General features: G+C 41.7%; 1 protein-coding gene across 1 annotated transcript in view; it reads right to left on the reverse strand.

Moving 5' to 3' along the window:
• Window positions 1–18,675, reverse strand: part of CNTNAP2 (contactin associated protein 2) — a 1,241,930-nt gene extending 1,223,255 nt beyond the window's left edge. The window contains exons 1-2 of the mRNA XM_061587450.1: window positions 18,600–18,675; window positions 18,252–18,371 (exon numbers count right to left, since the gene is read on the reverse strand). Of these exons, the coding sequence (XP_061443434.1) occupies window positions 18,252–18,371; window positions 18,600–18,675 (196 nt within the window). The remainder of the gene's footprint in view (window positions 1–18,251; window positions 18,372–18,599) is intronic.
• Window positions 18,676–20,923: the final 2,248 nt, after the last annotated feature.

Here is a 20,923-nt window from a genome sequence, read left to right on the forward strand (position 1 = left end):
ATATTTTTGGTGTTTGGTTAGGAATCCTTACTGGTTGTGAGATGCTTAGTTTTCTCCCTTACTCGTAGGAATCTTATTGTGGTTGGAATGGTATTGCATTTAAGAAATCATCACTGTCTTTTGTTCCTTTTTATTTTCATTTCATTTACCTTTATCCTCACTCCCTTTCATCCATAGAAGCAACAACAGTGGTTCCATGTGCATCGCTCAACCTTCTTAAACCCAGTGATGATGCACCATGTTGTTTCAGAATTCACATACTTGGCACTGTGGCTGCAACTGTTGTTGTTCCCAAGCTGCTGCCTATGAAGGTAAACCAAATCATGTGTGCTTTCCAAACAGATAAATGTTTTTGTACAAATTGTATGCGCCAAGCAACTGTGGTTGATGCTGAATGTATCATGCTTAATGACATCGCTTGGACCCACCCCGTGATGTCACTTGGACCTGTCCCATGACTTCACTCAGACATGCCCCATGACATCAATCAGGCCCACCTCCAAAATCTCAGGGTTTGGGATGCTTCTGACCTGGCAACCCTAATTTCACTTTATTTTTATTTATTTATGTATTGCATGTGTATACTGCCCCACAGCCTAAGCTCTCTGGGCAGTTTACAACACTTAAGGACATTAAAAACAAATATACAACTGGAAAAACACATTTAAAAAAAAGCAATTTAAAAACACATGCTAAAATGCCTGGGAGAAGAGGAAAGTCTTGACCTGGAGTTGAAAAGATAACAGTGTTGGCGTCAGGTGCACCTCATCAGGGAAATCATTCCATAATTTGGGGGTCACCACTGAGAAGGCCCACTCCCTTGATGTCAGACTCCCAGCTTCCCTCCAAGTAGGCACCCGGAGGAGGGCCTTGGATGTTGAGCAGAGTGTACGGGTGGGTTTGTGTCGGGAGAAGCATTCCATCAGGTATTGTGGTCCCAAGCCATGTAAGGCTTTATAGGTTAAAACCAGCACCTTGAATCGAGCTCGGAAACATACAGGCAGCCAATGCAAGCAGGCCAGAATCGGTTTTATATGTTCAAACTGTCTGGTCCTTGATACCAAACTAACCACTGCATTTTGCACAAGCTGCAGTTTCTGAACCATCTTTAAAGGTAGCCCCACATAGAGCGCATTGCAGTAATCAAACTTGGAGGTTACCAGAGCATGGACAACTGAAGCCAGGTTATCCCTGTCCAGATAGGGGCATAGCTGGGCCACCAACCGAAGTTGGTAGAAGGCACTCCATGCCACTGAGGCTACCTGAGCCTCAAGTGACAGAGATGGTTCTAGGAGAACCCCCAAGCTACGAACCTGCTCCTTCAGGGGGAGTGCAACCCTATCCAGGACAGGTTGGACATCCACCATCCAATCAGAAGAACCACCCACTAGCAGCATCTCAGTCTTGTCTGGATTGAGCCTCAGTTTATTAGCCCTCATCCAGTCCATCGTCGCAGCCAGGCACCGGTTCAGTACATTGACAGCCTCACCTGAAGAAGATGAAAAGGAGAAGTAGAGCTGCGTGTCATCAGCATACTGATGGCAATGCACTCCAAAGCTCCTGATGACCGTACCCAACGGATTCATGTAGATGTTGAACAGCATGGGGACAGAACTGACCCCTGCAGAATCTCAGACTGGAGAGTCCAGGGGGCCGAGCAATGTTCCCCAAGCACCACCTTCTGGAGTTGACCCGCAAAGTAGGAATGGAACCACTACCATGCAGTCCCTCCCACTCCCAACTCAGCCAGTCTTTGCAGAAGGATACCATGGTCAATGTATCGAAAGCCACTGAGAGATCAAGGAGAATCAACAGAGTCACACTCCCCCTGTCTCTCTCCCAACAAAGGTCATCATACAGGGTAACTGAGGCTGTTTCTGTGCCAAAACCAGGCCTGAAATCCGACTGAAATGGATCTAGATAATTGGTCTCATCCAAGAGTGTCTGGAGCTGGCCTGCCACCACTTGTTCAAGGACCTTGCCCAGGAATGGAACATTTTCCACCAGCCTATAGTTATTGATTTTCTGGGTCCAGGGAGGGTCTCTTCAGGAGTGGTCTCACTACCACCTCTTTCAGGCAGCCAGGGACCACCCCTCTCGCAGAGAGGCATTAATCACTTCCCTGGCCCAGCCGGCTGTTCCATCCCTGCTAGCTTTTATTAGTCAAGAAGGACAAGGATCCAGCACAGAAGTGGTTGCACAAACCTGTCCAAGCACCTTGTCAACGTCCTCAAGCTGTACCAACTGAAACTCATCCAAAAAATCGGGACAAGGCTGTGCTCTGGATATCTCGCTTGATTCACCTGCTATAACACTGGAGTCTAAGTCCTGGCAGATGCTAAAGATTTTATCCTAGAAGTGCCTGGCAAATTCATTACAGCGGGCCTCAGATGGTTCTAACATGTCCTTGGGGCCAGTATGTAATAGTCTCCAGATAATTCTGAAGAGTTCCGCTGGGTGGCAGATTGATAATTTGATAGTGGCAGCAAAATATTGGTTTTTTTGCTGCCCTCATTGCCCCTAAATACAGCTTACCATAGGCACTTACCAGTGTGTAACTGCATGCACCAGGAGTTCATCTCCATCTGCACTCAAGCCGTCTCCTACATTGTTTCATCGCTCTCAGCTCTGGGGTATACCATGGAGCCATACGAGCTCTACACAGGAGAGGGCGCTCAGGAGCAATCATGTCAACTGCCCAGGTCATTTCTGTATTCCACAGCTCAACCAGGGTTTCGAGAGGAGCACCAGCCCTATCAGCCGGAAAACTCCCCAGAGCCCTTTGGAAACTATCCGGATCCATTAGTCTCTGGGGGCGGACCAACTTAACAGGTCCCCCACCCTTGCAGAGGGGAAAAGCCTCTGTAAGTCTAAACTTCAGCAAGCAGCAATCAGTCCATGACAGAGGGACTGATGTAAGCCCCCACACATTCAGATCACCACTCCATGTCCAGTTGCAAATACCAAGTCTAAAGTATGCCCTGCTACATGTGTTGGGCCAATGGCATATTGGGACAGTCCCATGGTTGTCATGGAAAACATGAAATCCTGAGCCGCTCCAGATAAGGTGGCCTCAGCATGGATGTTGACCAGCTTATGTATCCCCTCCAGGGAGGGGACAGGTGGACAGTGGCGTCACTAGGGTTGGTGTCACCCAGTGCGGTAACTCATGGTGTCAACCCCATGGACCTCCTCCTATACCAGACCATACAGAATGGTGGGAACCTCCCAAGTGTGGAAGGGGGCAACTATGGTTTCCCCAGGACTGGTGTGGTTGGTTTGCCTTTTGCCTTTTTTCAGCAGGGAAAACACAAACCCTGGCTGTGGAGGTTTTCTCGGAGCTATGAGGTACCAACAGGATTTGCTGAGCCCAGTACAACCCCAACCATATTCTATTGGCAAGTAAATAAACTAAAATAAACTTAATTTGCCACTGGGCACATGAAGATGGCAGGTGGCTTGGGGGCAGCGGGCTTTGCAGAGATGCACCCAGGGGTTCTGTAAGCCAAGATGATGATGATGATGATGAAGTTTACAAAAATAAGGGAAGGGCAAGAGGGGACCATGTTGGCAAAGAAAGAGTGCCTGAATGTATTTTTCCACAGCAGAGTTACAAGGCCAAGAAGCACAGAGTCCGTGCAGATCTCAAGGACAAGTATCCAAGGCAACCAGCTGGCCTTATCTATAAGACTTAGCAGATCTGGCCAGTCGGTGTAGGGGTCGAGGAGTTTGTATAGAGAGAGCTTGTAATATATTGTCAGTAAAGTAACTCTTAAAACTTATTACTTGTCTGGCTCATTGCTTCAACTGGCATCTAGCCTGTCACTATACTGTTCTGCATCCTGGGCATCTGCTTGCGCCAGATACAACATCCAACAAGTGGTAGCAGAGAATGGTTTCGATGCGCAGACGGATGTCTGAAGAAAAGCCAAAAGAGGAGTAAAGAGGACAAGCGTGTGAAGAGACGGCGAAACCGAAAGCTGAGCTGAAAGCTGTGAGAGAGCCGTGGGAATAACTGACTGAAGGACGGAGGTGAGAAGCTCTAATTACAAAGGCGGTGAACTGTGAAAAGTGAAAGTATGTCTGTTACGTTATCGGCCGGGATTCCCTTGGAAAGGCTAACACGGAAAAATTATGGCAGTTGGAAACAGAGAATGCAGGCTTTTCTAGTGAAAGAAGGAGTTTGGAATGTAATCGCAGAAGACCCACCCGCCGTAGTGCCAATTCCAGCAGATTGGAGAAGGCTGGATGAGAGGGCAAAGGCGTTAATTGTTCTTGCTATTGATGATTCTCAATTACTGCACGTGCGTGATGCAACAACAGCTAAGGAAACCTGGGAAACTTTAAGAAATATTCATGTGAAAAAGACTGCCAGTTCTAAAATATATCTTGCCAGAAGATTGTATCAGATGCGCTTATCTGGAGATACAACCATGTTAGAGCATTTGTTGGAAATAAACAGACTGTTTACTGAGTTGTCAGAACGTGAAATTGAACATTCTCAAACGCAAAAAGTGTATATCACATTATCTTCACTAGATTCATGTTATGATAGTCTGGTGAGCTCTTTGGAAGCAATGGACAATGCAAATCTCAATATGGATTACATAGAAGGAAAACTTTTACAAGAATTTCAAAGAAGGCAAGAAATGGCAAAGCAAGAAAGGACTGAGTCTAAACACGTGGAAAAACAGAACAACAAAGCTGCACAAGAGAGACTGTATGGACAAAAGGCATGTTATTTTTGTGGTTCCAGGCAACATCTACAAAGGAATTGTGAAGCAAGAAGAAGAGAAAGAGGAAGAAAACCATGTGTACAGGTGATCTATGCTAGTAAGAATAAGCAATGTATTAAAAATGAGCAGGGAAATAACTGTAAAGATTTATGGGCAATTGACAGTGGGGCAACAAATAGTATAATCAAAGATAAATCCATGTTTCATACATTTTGTGACGTAGAGGATCATGTAATAATGGCTGATGGATCTAAGAAACAGATCAAAAGTAGGGGAACAGTGAAATTAGCAGGTTTCAATACCATTATGACTGATGTCCTGTTTGTTCCTGATATTGAATGCAACATTATGGCTGCGTCGAAACTCAATGAAATGGGGTTCAATGTAATGTTCAAAAGGGGTTCAGTGCATGTAATGAGAGGAGGAAAAATATTCATGAAAGGAATAGTGAGGAACTCATTGTTTTTCTTACACGTGAAACAAACAAATCATGTACTCATGTGTGCTAATAAGAAACCCCATAATAATTGTGTTCATTTATGGCACAGAAAACTAGGCCATATAGGATATGAAAATGTGGTGAAAACAACAGAGAACAGTAATGATGTGACATTGAGAAACTGTGAAAAATATGTAGACTGCCACGTGTGTAAACAAACTAGGGCAGTTGTGGCTGCAAAGAACAAAGAAGCCATGCCCAGTACAAATGCACCTTATCAATTAATACATGTGGACTTAGTGGGGCCATTTCAACCTACTCAGGGGGGTGCAAGATATTTCCTGACAATAGTTGATGATTTTTCAAAATTCTGCACTGTTTATTTACTAAAAGCTAAAAGTGAAGCTGCAGAGAAACTGAAAAGATTTATTACAAAAATTGAAGTGCAGTTTGGTGTCAAAATACAGAGAATAAGATCAGATCAAGGAGGAGAGTTCTTAGGACACTCTTTTACTGAATACTTGGATAAAAGAGGAATAAAACAGGAGTTAACAGCCCCTTATAGTCCTCATCAGAACGGGTTAGCTGAACGCTGGAACAGGTTGCTTCAGGACTCAATAAGATCAATGCTATGTGACTCCTCTTTAACACAAGGTTTCTGGGGAGAGTGTGTTCTGTATTCAGCTTACATTCAAAACAGAATATTCCATAAGGCCACTGGAATGTCTCCTTATCAGAAATTGTATGACAGAAAACCCAGATTAAAACATTTGATTAGGTTTGGAGCAGAATGCTGGGTACATGTTCCCAAAAATAAAAGGACAGGGAAGCTGCAAAGGAGAGCAGACAAAGGGTACATGCTGGGATTTGAAAACACGTATTACAGAATTTGGATGCCAAAACAAAGGTCTGTGGTGTTAAGCAGAAGCGTGCAAGCAATAGAGCAGGATTGGGAAGAGAAAACATATGTGGAGTTGGGAAACACTGAAGTTAGTAATGAACAAGAACAGGCAGATACAGTACCAATAAAACAAGAAGAAACAGGCAGCAGTAGTGAATCAAGTTCTAGCTCTGAGAGAGAAACTGAGGAATCGTCTGACACAGACACAGACACTAAGGCAGAAATACAACCACGCAGATCAGAGAGAACAACCAAAGGTATTCCACCTGTTAGATTTAAAATAAATTCCATTAAGCATATAGACTTCAGTAACTGGAAAAAGTGGGATGATGGGAATCATGAAAAATAATTGCTGAAAGAAATATAATGAAAATGATGCTGAGATTGCAATGGAGTAACTGTATTACAAATGATGCTGATGTAAACTGAAGAAAAGAAATGTATCATGTGGAGAAATGTAATTTAAGTGACTGCAAGAAATGTAACTGTAATTGTGATAACAAAAGTTAGAAGAAACATGAAAGATGTAAAGATGATAAAGGTTTATGCTATGGAAAAATAGGTGGGGGGTGTTGGCAAAGAAAGAGTGCCTGAATGTATTTTTCCACAGCAGAGTTACAAGGCCAAGAAGCACAGAGTCTGTGCAGATCTCAAGGACAAGTATCCAAGGCAACCAGCTGGCCTTATCTATAAGACTTAGCAGATCTGGCCAGTCGGTGTGGGGGTCGAGGAGTTTGTATAGAGAGAGCTTGTGATATATTGTCAGTAAAGTAACTCTTAAAACTTATTACTTGTCTGGCTCATTGCTTCAACTGGCATCTAGCCTGTCACTATACTGTTCTGCATCCTGGGCATCTGCTTGCGCCAGATACAACATCCAACAGACCAGAGCCAACTCTGATATCTATGTTCTGCCTCCTCTGTCGGAGGCAGCATGCCCATTACTGGGGATCACAAGTGAGGAGAGTTGCTGTTGCCCCCAGGCCTTGCTTTTTGACTTCCCATAGCCACTGGAAGGGCAGTTGTTGGGCATCACAAATGGAGAGGGTTGCTTTTGCGCTCCGGTCCCACTTGTGGGCTTCCCATAATGGGCACCTGGCTGGTCACTTTGAGAAGAGGTCGCTGGCCTGATCCAACAGCCAGGCTCTCTTTACGGTCTGAAACGGGACCGTGAACACAGCCCTACTCTTTCTTTATCTCTATTTATGTCTGAGCAACCCTGTCCAGGTCCAGCAGCCAATACTGCTCTTGGGTTCTTGGGTGCAGGATCCTGTAGCCTTCAGCCAGTGTCAGGTAAAGGGCCGGCCATGGACCACTGGCCTGACCCAGCGGGCTCTTCTTACAGTCTTAAGAGCTCTGGCGCCCAGCAGCTGCTCTTCCTGGACTGCCTGCTAGCCACGCCACTGTGTTTTAGACAGAGCTTGGAAAAGTTACTTTTTTGAACTACAACTCCCATCAGCCCCACCTGGCTGGGGCTGATGGGAGTTGTAGTTCAAAAAAGTAACTTTTCCAAGCTCTGGTTTTAGGGTTCTTGTCTCCAGGATACCTGATCTCCCGCCCAGGCCCTCCCGCTTGCAGTTCTCACAGCACCGCCACAGACATTATGGGATGCCTGCGGCCAAAGGTGCAACGAAGGCCTTGCTGCGGTACTGCACCATGTTGGCGGCACGCCCTGTCCATCTGGCCTGCGCTGTTTCATCGCGGGCACTCCCTTCCTCAGGTGGTGGCTGCTGCTGCACCACAATTAGACCACAGCACTTGGCAGGTCAGGATGGCGGCCGTGAGCTGCGCAAACTTCGATGGTGAGGCCGGAGCAGCCGAGCTGGGAGGGTGAAATAGCTGTGCATCATTGGCAGCAGAAGAAACCGTTTGCCTAGTCCTGGGCTGAGGCCAGCTCACCTGGGCCAGGTGAGGCTGCCACGACAGCGATCCCGCCCAAGCAGGTGAGGCGGTTGCTGGTGAGGCGTCGGGGCTGGCCGTCGAGGAATGGCTCTGCCGCGGCTGCCAGCCTTGCCGCAGGGCTGGCACTACAGGCTGCTGCTGGCCCAGCATGTCGGTGGGCTGGCTGCGTGAGTGAGGGATGAGCGAGGAGCGGCCGGCGGCGGCCGAGAGCAACGCGGTGGAGGTCTGGCCAGCCGGCGGGCCGTGAGGCGGTGCCTGCGATGCCAAGGAGCTGGCTGACCCCCCCCTTGAGGATGGCTGTCGAGGGCTGGCGCTGGAAAGAAGTGGGCTGCCCCCCTGGGACCCCTCCGCCACTTCCCGGTGCCTAGGGGCGGCCCTGGGTGTCACCCCCTCTGACGGTGTCACCCAGTGCGGTCCGGACCACCCGCACCCCCCTAGTGATGCCACTGCAGGTGGATGATATCAGAAATAGCTGGCTGAGTACCTGGGGGCTTGGTCCTGCAAGGCATGACACCTGCAGAGCAGAAGTCCAACAGGGAGAGGGTGTGTGGTAGCTGAGCAGCAGCAGCAGCAAGCAGGCAGACAGACAGCAGCAGCAAACAGCTCTCCTTCCCTGGGTGGTGTTGGGTCTGACTGCACTTCAATACAATTGCTATAAATTTTTGTTTTCTTTTCTCTGTGAACAACTTATTATCCTCAGGATGTTAAAAAATGATTTACAATGACAGCTGAAGGACTAGCAAGTAGAGGTAGAGAAGAGTTCTTGCCTGATTCACATCTATTGGAGAAATTAACTCTGCAAATAAACTTAGCCGAAATGGTATAATTCTGCTAATGCCACAGGCAGAGGACAAGGTGCAGAGTTATTCTGTTAAAAACGCTTGCACAGCTCTAGATTGCCTTGGTGCCTAGCTGCAGTTTGGGGTTCACCAATATATATTGCTGTTCTAGAAGATACATACTAGCAATCAGCATTTGCACTGCCATCATAATAATATTATACATTATTCCAAATTCCCTTCTTTCATTAATATTTGACAGTGAGTGATCACTCAGAAACAACACAAGGATTATTAACCTAGGGTTTTAAAAATCGGTTAATCACAGAGACCTCTCAATTTTAAAATTAATGTACCCCAGAAATAATAAGCTAGCTCTATCAAATTGCACACAGGTGTTAAGATGATAGGCCTGAATAATCTGCTTTTCCTACAATAACAATAAGGCAATAAGAAAGGGAATGTTTCCTATTTAAAAATAAATAACACTAATACAATAAATGGAGATTTACTAGTTTAATTTTCTTTTCTCTCTCTTTCTCTCTCTTTCCCCCTACCCAGTTCCCATGTCCTGGATAGGCTACTAAACAGAAACAATTCTTTTCCACCTTGAAAATGGTGAAAATGGTGATCATGGTGATCCAGCTGTGTATAGTGGAAACTGAATGTTCCACAAGGTGAGCCATTCTAAACAACACTATATACATGGTCCATGGCGAAGTATTGATGGTGTCAACTTTTAGAATCAAGGGAGTCCAGAATTGTTTCAAGTCCAACCACTGTGTTAGTTCAATATCATAAAGTTGTGCTGTTGTGATGGCATCACAATCTTATTTATATCTGTCTGGTGACAGTAGGGTTGCCAGGTTCAAGGCCTGAGACTGATCCTGTATCTTTAGGAGAAGAGAAAGTCAGCCAAGTGCAACCCTTGCCTATTAGTGAATATAGATTTTGCCTATTAGTGAATATAGATATAGATGCAGACAAATCACTGTTTCTCTTCTGCTCTAGCCAACAGCATTCTTGGCTTTAATAAAGTATTTGATTGTGGTGAAAAATCAAACAGTAGTAATATTTGACCAGTCAATTAATCTCCACCCAGTGCTCCCAAGCAGCTTCTTCATAAAGGGATTTCACTTAGTTACATACACTGATAAATATTTTGAACCTTTATAAAATCTAATAGCACAATCATATTTAAACCACTCTCATGGCTATATAATAAATTCACTAATAGGCAAAAAACCTTGTGGTTTAAGAATAGCCCACATATATTTCTATCAAACTTTTAAAAACAGGGAAATTGGGCAGCTATAGTGAATGCACCAGGGGAGCAGAAGACCTGAACTCCTCTCTGAGATATTGTACTGCCCTACAAATTGGTCAAAATGCAAACACCATTTGGGTTGGTCTTTCACAGTCCAATCCACTTCCTGTGTAGCTTGGAAGAATTTGGTAACGTGCCTCTGAGCATATGGTGAGTGGTGGCAATACCTGCCATCTCCAAAGATGGAGAATTATATTTTTGTATGTTTGTTGGTGTTCTTACTTTACTTCTTTCCAGTGTTACTAATGTTTTTACAGAGAATCTAAACTAGAAAATTTTATTTCCCTCATTATTCATCCTAGAAATCTGTGTCAAATTTATTTTTATTAATTTCAAAGCCTTTTTATTGGTCAATGTCATATGATGGTGAAGAAATACAAAAGGCTGTCTGAGTTCAGAACTATAGGTTTTGTACAGTTTTGTTTTGAAATGAGCTTATGAGAAGTAGCAGAATGGCATGGGGGGATATTTTCAATTTAACATTGCGGAATGCAAAAAATCCATGCTATTCTGAACAACAGGCTTCAGGCTGGAAAAATGTGATGACAGAGAGTAAGAGACATCTGAACATTCACAGAGTACCGACTTCCGGGAAGGGTGACTTAGCCTGTGCCTGCTTTTGAGACGGGCTCCTGCCTCAAAAGAAGCTTATTCAGATATATCAGTCAGTTTTTTCTTTTTTTTTTGACTGATTAAACTTCTCCCGGGTAGGGAGAAACGAAGAGATTAACCTCAAAGCCTATTTTTGTTGGGACGACCAGATCTCATTAATTTATGGGACGAGGTCCAGCCGACGAAGGTGGGACGGATTTTCAACAGCAAGCTCTATCTGTTAAAGCGAACGTTCATCTTATCTTCTAAGAGAGAACGCACTAACAGGCAAGCACCCTTCTTTCTATATTTTTCTTTTACTTGACTTAAATTGTTGCTGTTTAAAAGAGATTTGCCAGATTGATCGGTTTTTGACATCTCACTGGGGAGCCGTAACTTCTCTCTGCTACGCACTAATTAATAGCTTATCTCTGTTTTTGTTGCAAAAAGCTGTCCTGGATTTGCATTCTAAAGATACACACAGAAGAGGGATTTCTATTCCAGATTTTTATTTTGAAAAATATTATACTGTTTTGAGACTACTCTCTTTTTGGTCTATTTTATTTTGACGAATCTGTTTCTTGACGATTGCCATTAATTGCTTCGATCCTGGGAACTGCATTTTGTTTACTTAACTATTGGAGAGATAAGGCTGTCTGCTCTGTTTATACTGTGATGTCACCAAGTTTGGAGTATTAACCCAATTGTTGCTGAAATAAGAAGTGGTTTTCCTATATTTTTCTTTTAAAATGGCAATTAAGAAAGTGGCTGAGAATCTGGAAATAACTATGTTTCAGAGAATAATGAATGAGATTGAGATAACGAAAATTGAATTGAGTAAAATGAAGCAGGAGATTAAAGATATAAGGGTCCCTGTGAGAGAGGTGACCCTGGAAGGGGTCCCTGTGAGAGAGGAGACCCCGGAGATGGGAATAGGGGTCCCTGTGAGAGAGGAGACCCTGGAGACTGGAATAGGGGTCCCTGTGAGAGAGGAGATCCCGGAGATTGGAACAAACGTGGAACAGGAACAAGATTTGGAGTCTATGGACTTTAGAAATAAAATCTATTGTTTGGAACTCAATGTTATCTCTGAAGAAATTAATGAAGATTCTAGAGATAAAGTTATCAATGGCATGGATTATCTTCTGGACTGGAATGATGTGATGGAGCCCAATATAGAGAAAATCTATGGAATTAACTGCAGCCATGTGACAATGGAAAAACTTTTAAGAGATGACCCAGTGTATTTTGAAAAAAAGAACAGAGATATGATTTTACAGCAGTATTTCAGCAACTTATTCAGAATGGATGGCAAGAAAATATTTGGGATAGAGGTAATTCCCATCAGACTCTTATTATATGACTATGGCTTTGACAGCAAGATTATTATGGAATACTGATAATGGAAGATTGGATATTGAAATTACTGGACTTAACAAGACTACTGAAGATGGAAGATGGAAAATGGAACTAATAGAGATAATAGAACAATGGCTACTGAAATTACTGAACCTAACAGATTCTGATGTGATGGATTAATTGAAATGTTTATTTTGACTATGGTTATGACAATAAGATTATCATAATTAGTAATGAGATGGATTAATCGATATGCTTATCTGGAAAAAAAAATTGATAGATATATTTCTTAAAGAATTGAAACCTCTCTTTGACTTTTTGTGGAAAGAATAAAGTAATGTTTATGAGATTTGATGATTAAGTAAGATAACTACTGGAGGAAAGTGATTTTATAATATGACTTAAGAGACAGGATTGCTATATATTATAGACTTATAACTGATTTGATCTTTGACAAATGGGAAGTCAATATTTTACTCTTTATTTTTTATTTTTGTTTTGTTTTTTTTTTTTTCTTCTTTTCTTTTTTTCTTTTTGTTTAACTATTTTTGATTTTGTTTTTTGTCTTTGAATGTTTTATGATTTTGTCTTGTATGTTTTATGAAAATCTGAATAAAAATTATTGAAAAAAAAAAAAATGAACATTCACAGAGTACCTTTCCATAACTACTTGGTGATGACCAATAATCCTAGTGGTAAAAGAACAGGGATACATTGCCTTCCTTGACTCTTCCTATGACTAGCAGAAGCTAAGCAAGTTATGCATAAACTATTTGTTTGTTACATTTATACCCCACTTTTCCAATAATGTAAATCTACTTCATTTTACATAACTTTGGGATGTCGCATAATTTAGATTTTTGTTGTACAGCTACATTCCAACGCACACTGCCCTTAAGTTTTGTAAGTTTGATGTATACATTCCATGGTGGTAGACTTTATGTAGAATGGAAAACTGAAGCAAAACATTATGAAGATGGAAGCAAACGTTTCATCTTTTTTTCTCTGCAATTAGTGTTTTTTGTCAGTCCTTTCCTGTTAACTCACATGTGTTTTGTGATTTCTTGGAAAAGAAAAGATGATTATTAATAATATGCTCCATCATACTGAGTAACTCACAATTGCTTGCGAATAATAAAAGCCTAATTGTAAAGACTGAAATGTGAATAATAGCTGCACTCTTCTGTTTGGAAGGAAAAAGGGAAAGCAGCTTAATTTTAATCCCATTATCCTCCCCCCAAAAAACTACTTTCAGTATTTCAGTGAAATGCTAAACGGTTATAATGCTATGCTAATAGGTTCCTTTTTCAGCCACACTTTATTGCTTCCTGCCAATGCTTTCAGTTATGGGGACAGGATTTCTCTCATTTTAAATGGTGGGTAGCTTACTTTGGTCACCCTTACTCAATACAAATATGAATAAGAAGTTACTTTGGTTTGTAACCATAAATAGATACCCCCAATCGAGCTAAAATTAATTGTGACAAAGTTCCAGTGCAACCAAGGAAACCAGTTAGTTGCAACAAATATGCTATGAAAGTCATTAGTAACTTCATCCCAGATTTGGACAATATGTATCTAGAAAAAGGTGAAAGAATCATTATTTTTCTTGTAGGACTCCTCTGCTGTTAATAGTTGCCTGATATGCAGAAACTTAACATGTGACGTGTTCCTGGCATACAAATGAAGTGAAGAAGCTTCACCTAATAAATTATTTTTTGCACACGAAGCAGCTGCTTAAACACAGGAGCCTTACCACAAAATGTTGATAATCCTAGTTAAGAAAGAGAAAATATATGTTTACAGAGTACACAAAGCAGGGAGATTCTAATGCATATTAATGATCTTGATAATTTTCTACGTTAATAAGCATACAGTTAAAAAGAGAGAGAGAATATAAGATTATGAAATGCACCCATTACAACTGTGTAAATGAAGTAAACAGGCACGCTACCAAATTCTTTCAAGCTACACAGCAAGTGGATTGGACTGTGAAAGACCAATCCAAATGGTGTTTGCATTTTTGCAGATGTGTAGGGCAGTACAATATCTCAGAGAGGAGCTCAGGCCTCCTGCTCCCCTCGTGCATTCACTATAGCTGCCCAGTTTCCCTGCTTTTTAAAGTTTGAAAAAAAATGTTGGCTATTTTAAACCACAAGGTCTTCTCCCTATTAGTGAATTTCTCTGCTTTTTAATCCAGGAGGTATTGTGCAAGTTTGCTGAGAATGGATGGATCATTTGCATGCTTATTGAGTTCAATGGGATTTTCTCCCCTGCTATCATGCTTAGGATAGGTGGAACTGACTACAGGCAGTGGGGAGGGGAGGAGGGGGAGAGGAGCAGGCGGGGGGAGGAGGGAAGGTTTGATCATTTGTATGAGTTCAGTGGGATTTATTCCAGTACAATTATGCTTAGCATAAGTAAACTGACCATGGGGAGGGAGGCCTGGAGTGAGCAATGGAGCAGGAAGAAGGAAGAGGGGAGGAGAGGAAGAAGGAAGGAGGAAGGGAGAGGAAAGGGGAAGGAAGGGAAAGGCAGGTCTGATCATTAGCATGCTTATTGAGTTCAGTGGGATTTACTCATGTGCAGTCATGCTTAGGATAAGAAAAACTGACCATGGGGGAGGGGGAGGGAGAGAGGAGGGGGAGGGGAAGGAGGAGGAATCATAGAATCATATAATAGTAGAGTTGGAAGGGGCCTATAAGGCCATTAAGTCCAATCCCCTGCTCAATGCAGGAATCCAAATCAAAGCATTCCTGACAAATGCCTGTCTAGCTGCCTCTTGAATGCCTCCAGTGTTGGAGAGTCCACTACCTCTCTAGGTAATTGGTTCCATTATCGTATGGCTCTAACAGTTAGGACGTTTTTGCTGATGTTCAGTCCAATTCTGGCTTCCTGCAACTTGAGCCCATTATTCCATGTCCTCCACTCTAGGACAATTGAGAAGAGATCCCAGCCCTCCTCTATGTGACAACCTTTCATGTACTTGAAGAGTGCTATTATATCTCCCCTCAGTCTTCTCTTCTCCAACGTAAACATGCCCAGTTCTTTCAGTCTCTTCTCATAGGACTTTGTTTCCAGTCCCCTGATCATCCTTGTTGCCCTCCTCTGAATCTGTTCCACTTTGTATGCATCCTTCTTGAAGTGTGGACGCCAGAACTAGATGCAGTACTCAAGATGAGGCTTAACCAGTGCTGAATAGAGGGGAACTAATACATGCAATTTGGAAACTATACTTCTGTTAATGCAGCCTAATATAGCATTTGCCTTTTTTAAAGCCACATCACACTGTTGGCTCATATTCAGCTTGTGATCAACAACAATTCCAAGATCCTTCTCACATTACTCAGTAAGCTTTGTAGCTTATTTCCATATTAAAATTTAATTAAAATTATTTATGTGCAGGCAACATTTATGAAATAATGCAGATCCACATAATACATTTAAAGCCCATCCAAGTTGCATTTAAAGTGCATTACTTCCCTCAAAGGATCCTCAGAAGTGTAGTTTCCCCCTCACAGTTATAGTTCCCACCGCCCTTAAAAAACTACAGTTCCCATGATTCTGTGGTGGGTTTATTGTGCTTTAAATGTATGTTGAATGTGCTTTAAATGCATGGTGTGGATCTGCCTTAGTACTCTGTGCATTCATTAGTGAATTGAACAGAACAATTTTAAAAGATACTTTATAAAACATGGTTGTAGCTCAATGGTAGGGCATATGGTTTGCATACAAAGGTCCAAAATTCAATCTCTGGAAGAGACTGTTGCCTGGAATCCTGTAGAGCTGATGCCAGTCCATGTCATTAGTATTGAGCTAGATGGTGTCAAATGGCCTGACCTCAAAGCAGTTCATGGAAGGAATTAAAACAAGAAACTTATTGGCAAAAACAGTTAAAGACAGGTATTTAAAAACATTCAAAACAATAAAACCAACAATGAGTTAAAACCAGATAAAAACATAATAGCATCTACATGGCTGGGTAGACTTGTCTAAACAAAACAATTTTTAGCAGATGCCAAAATGAGTACAATGAAGGCGTCTGCCTAATGTAAATAAGCTGGGAATTCCAAAGCCTATGTACTGCCACACAAAAGGATCAGTTTCTTACACGAGCAGAACAAGTACTATGTGGAACCCATAACATGGAAAGCACACATTGAACTTGGCCTGGTAGCAAATTGGCAACCAGTGCAGATTTCAGAGCAGAGATATTATGTGCTGATAGGGTCTTGCGCATGTCAGCAGCCGTGCCACAGCATTCTGCACTAACTGCAGTCCCAGGTCAGGATGCGCTGCCTGGGGATTTCTATGACCTTGGTTGACTGGATGCCAGGATTTTTTTAGCTTTGGTTAGGAATTCTGACTGCTTGTGGGATGCTGAGTTTTCTTTCTTATAGGAATCTTGTTGTGGTTGGTATGGTATTGCATTTAAGAAATCATCACTGTCTTTTGTTTTTCTTTTTCTATTTGCATTTCATTTACCACTGACTTTACTCCCTTACATCCTTAGAAGCAACAACAGTGGTTTCATGTGGTCAGCTCAACCCCCTTAAACCCACTGATGATACACCTTGTTATTTGCATGATGGTTTGTTTCTTGCCCCATAGAGGTAAAAGAGAAATCACATACTGGGAAATGTGACTTCACTTGCTGTTCCCAATATATTGTCTGTGAAGGTAGACTAAACCATGTGTGTTTTCTCTCTGTCAGTTATTACTCACTGGAATTGGGATGGTTATCAAAGTGAGTTTATAGCAGCCCACAGAGAAGGAAGGAAAGAGAGCTTCTTTTAAACTCTTACTCATTTCTCAATCCTCTCTCTGCAGTGAAGAGACAAGTCTGTAAAGAAGTTTGGAGCAGCCATGTTAAAAGGCAGGCAGAGGATACCAAGCAGGGGGTTGCCAACCCTGCTGTGATATGGATATCATTGCAGAGGATTCCTAGTCAAGTCTTATCAACAGAACAATCCTAACAATATCCACTCAGAAGTAAGTCCTGTTGAGTTCTATGATGCTTAGTCCCTTGGTAAGTGTGTTTAGAATTGCAGCCTTCAGGGGCATCCATCTTTAGTCCTGTGTGCTCCCATCTAACATCCACAACACTAGGCTCCCTTCTTCCTGCAATGGCCTTCTGGTGACTGGCCTGGCCTGAGGGCACTTAAACCCTTCTTGCCAGAAGCAAGTAACGTAGATTAAATGTTCCTTACCCAGGATCTCTAAGCAGGTAAGAAGGAATGATCCTGTCACTTCAGCTGGACCTAGAAACACCCTAATTTAGCTAAGATTTCTATCTTAAATTTCCAATAAGATAATTTTTTATTTGAGTGGTATGCTCCAAGCAACTGTGGTTGATGCTTAATGCCTAATGACATCACTAGGACCCACCCCTATGACATCACTAGGGTCCTCCGCATGATAGCACTAGGGCCTGCCCCCATGACATCACTAAGATGCGGGTTTAGGATGATTCTGATCTGGCAATCCTAACGGGGACAAAACTAGAATGAGTTGTCTCTGCCTATTATTGGCTCTGGCTCCTGACTTCTGCCTCCCCATTCCCAATAGGCACCAGCCACTACTGCCAAAATCTGAAAAACAGTGGACTGTGTATATGCTGCACTATGGCATTATCTCATACTTTGCACTTGAATTGTGACAAACTTTACAAAAAGCTTTAAATAAACAAGCCTACTTGTTTACCCTAGAGACAGTAAATAACTTTAGGGATGTCACAAAAAGAGAATATGGGGGTTATAATTCCTCCCAAATCTTGTTTGTTCTTTGTGCAAAGAAATGGGCCTGAATGAGAAAGGAGATGTTGATGATGCTTGATGTGATAGAACTAGGCCAGTGACACACAGTCTGAATTCTTCCTTATGCTACACATGAGCAACAGTCATGCTGTGCATGTGCTCCAGCATTGTGGATGGTGAAGTGAATACCCGATTATATTACTTAATGGATTTATATATCACCTTTTTACAAGTGCCCCCTAGGTGGCTTACACAGCATATTATATTTCTATACCACCAAGCACTTCTGCTGAGGTTTCATAGAGTTCAAGCAATTAATTCTACCCTGTGGTGGCAGTCCGAAGCTTACTAAAAAATATTTTCATTATTAAATGTGTAATACCAACCCATTAGCCTGGTATTAGTGAATACCTTTTGCAGATGACGTGTATAAAAGAACACATCCACATAAAATATCTTACCTCCTCTTTTATTTAGCTTCGCAAAACCTGGCGCATAACTATTCGATGCAGATGGCAAAGATGATGAACTGCTGAAGAAAGAAGGGGCTAGGCCTGAGACCAATGGCTCGTCACATTTTTCTGAAAGACAAAGAAGAGTGTTGTTTTATAGACATACATATAGACATACTGCTCAATCATCTTTGAAAGTAGAGATATACTTTTAGAACATGCTACTTAAAAAGAAACAACCTACCACCACCCAAACAACATTTTACTATGATTAAGATATCATTATAGATGTGATTTACATCATACTGAACTTAATAACAAAATGCATGCTAACTGCAATGACAATAATCAACCCACCTCTAGTAACAATTAATTTAGAAGATTTCAAACTTTCTAAGTTAGGGAACCCTTTCTGTACTGACTTCTCTGCCATGGAACTCTGCTGTACTGCAGAACATTCTGGGGCATTTTAGGGTGTATGCTGTGACATTGCAGAGAAGTACCTGGTTCTGTTTGGCTTTGTTGTTGTCCTGCTTGAACTGAGTCTGTGAGCTAGAAACCACCCTGAGCTTTCTTGCAGGTGCCTATGGCAACAAATAACTTTTAGGGCAGCTTGTCTGCCATCACTGCTCACTGAGGAATCCCAAGGTATCCTTGGGCTCCACAGAATACAGTCAAAAATAACTGCTCCATAAATATATCCTACCATATTAGACATTCCATATGTCTAGCCATCTTGAAATGCTTTGCCGGCATGGTGGGAGAGGGATAGTACCTGTTTTAGCATTGTTTTAGGGAGCCACCAATGGTCATCTGACATCAGCAGCCATTACACCAATCCCTATCCTTAGGCTGATTTGTATGCCTAACATCCAACAAGCCCCAGGGAAACGGCAAAAATTACCATGCTAGCATATCTGGACAAGAGTGAGGGTTATACCGATTCAGCAAGTCATGCACATATAGCTCATCCTTATGGCCACATTTCCATCTATATCCCACCTTTTTTTATGAGCAAGTCTCCAGAATCAGATTTAAAAAGCAAAGCACATATATTCCACTGAAATTTCCTTGCAAACTCAATACATGCCAGCAGGCAGAGATGGGAGGATCTGTCCGTTTTGGCCCTCTCGGTTCCTTATTTTTCCAATCTTAAATTCAGTTTTCTAGGTTTCTGCAGAAATTTGTGGTTTTTTTAAAAAAATTCTCATGAAAATTCTTCAGCATTTTAGTGCAAATTTCTCCTACTAAACACAATTTTGTCTGCAGTTTTAACTGATGTACACAGTTTTGCATTTTTGCATATAAACATTCATATGGATTACTGCAATCCTATCACCAATTTATTGGGAGTAAGCCCCAGCGAACTCAGTGAGAAGTACTTCTGAGTAGACATGTGCTGATACAAAACAAGCCTCCCCTCTGAAAAATGAAGTTTTGTAGGAGATACAGTAAATGGTTTTCTTTAGGGGTTTGGGGTGTTAATGGTTACTTTTTGTTTTTAAATAATTGTTTTATTATGTTCATAATGTTGAAAAGTTGTTTTTGGTTATTATATTTGTTATGTCACTGTTTTATTTTTTTTGTTATTAGGAAATTGTTTTTGCAATTGTTTTTGACATGTGTTTTTGTTCACCTTGTTGTAAGCCGCCTTGAGCACAATTTTATGTGGAAAGGCGGCATACAAATAAAATGATGATGATGATGATGATGGAGAACTGCTTCACAAAATTCAATTAAGTGTGAATTTTGAAAGATGGCTTCAAAATTGGGGTTCTCATATTGTTTTGGAAAGTGGGAATTTGATAAATTCAGCTTTACATGTGAATCAAATTTCTCCCTCATCCCTATCAGCAGGTATTGTCTGTAAAATTGTTCATAATTATTGGGGTAATGAAAATAGCAGTACTTATCTACTATGTTCAATCCATGGTTTATCAGAGAAATAACTCATTTGCTCTCTTTTAATCACTCCAGATACAGCAAAAGGTGAAATTTCAGAGACCTAATCTGCTTTTGAAGAAATCTCAGTAATCCTTTTAAGCACTTTACTTCTGTTGGACTGGGTATAGAGAAGATAAACAGTGTTATTGTGTAAAGTGCAAAGGAGGGGAAAGTTTTTTGTTTTTTTTAAACAGTTTGTTGGATGAAGGGAATGTTGAATTAAGAAAGTACTTTATGTTATGCAAAACTTTAAGGAAAGCAAAGGGTTTTTTTTACTTCTACTTCTCATCTGTTTACAATTAACATGCAATTTTTTAGGATAGGTTTTTCTTCTTTCTGCATGCATGCATTATTCTCCTTCTGTTAAGGCAGGCGTGGGACCCTTTGACCTCCAGATGTTGCTGAACTAAAACTCCCATCAGCCCCAGCAAGCATGGCCAATGACCAGGGTTAATGGGAGTTGTAGTTCAGCAACATCTGGAGGGCCAAATGTTTCCCACACCTGCATAAGGAACCTCCTTATCAACAAAGGAGGAGCTATCTATTTGAATACATTTTGTTTAATCTTTTGTTATAGTCAATGCAGTGCTTCAGATGAAAATGATCTTCAACTCATATAAGCACTGAAATCTTAAGTAGGCCCTGATGTGAACAGCCCTCTCACTTGAAGACATAAGGAATAACCAAAACTCCATGATTTATGAAACAATTAAAACTAGTCTTGAATGCTGTTTTTC

Source organism: Rhineura floridana, chromosome 10 (genome assembly GCF_030035675.1).
Source record: "Rhineura floridana isolate rRhiFlo1 chromosome 10, rRhiFlo1.hap2, whole genome shotgun sequence".
NCBI lineage: Eukaryota > Metazoa > Chordata > Lepidosauria > Squamata > Rhineuridae > Rhineura > Rhineura floridana.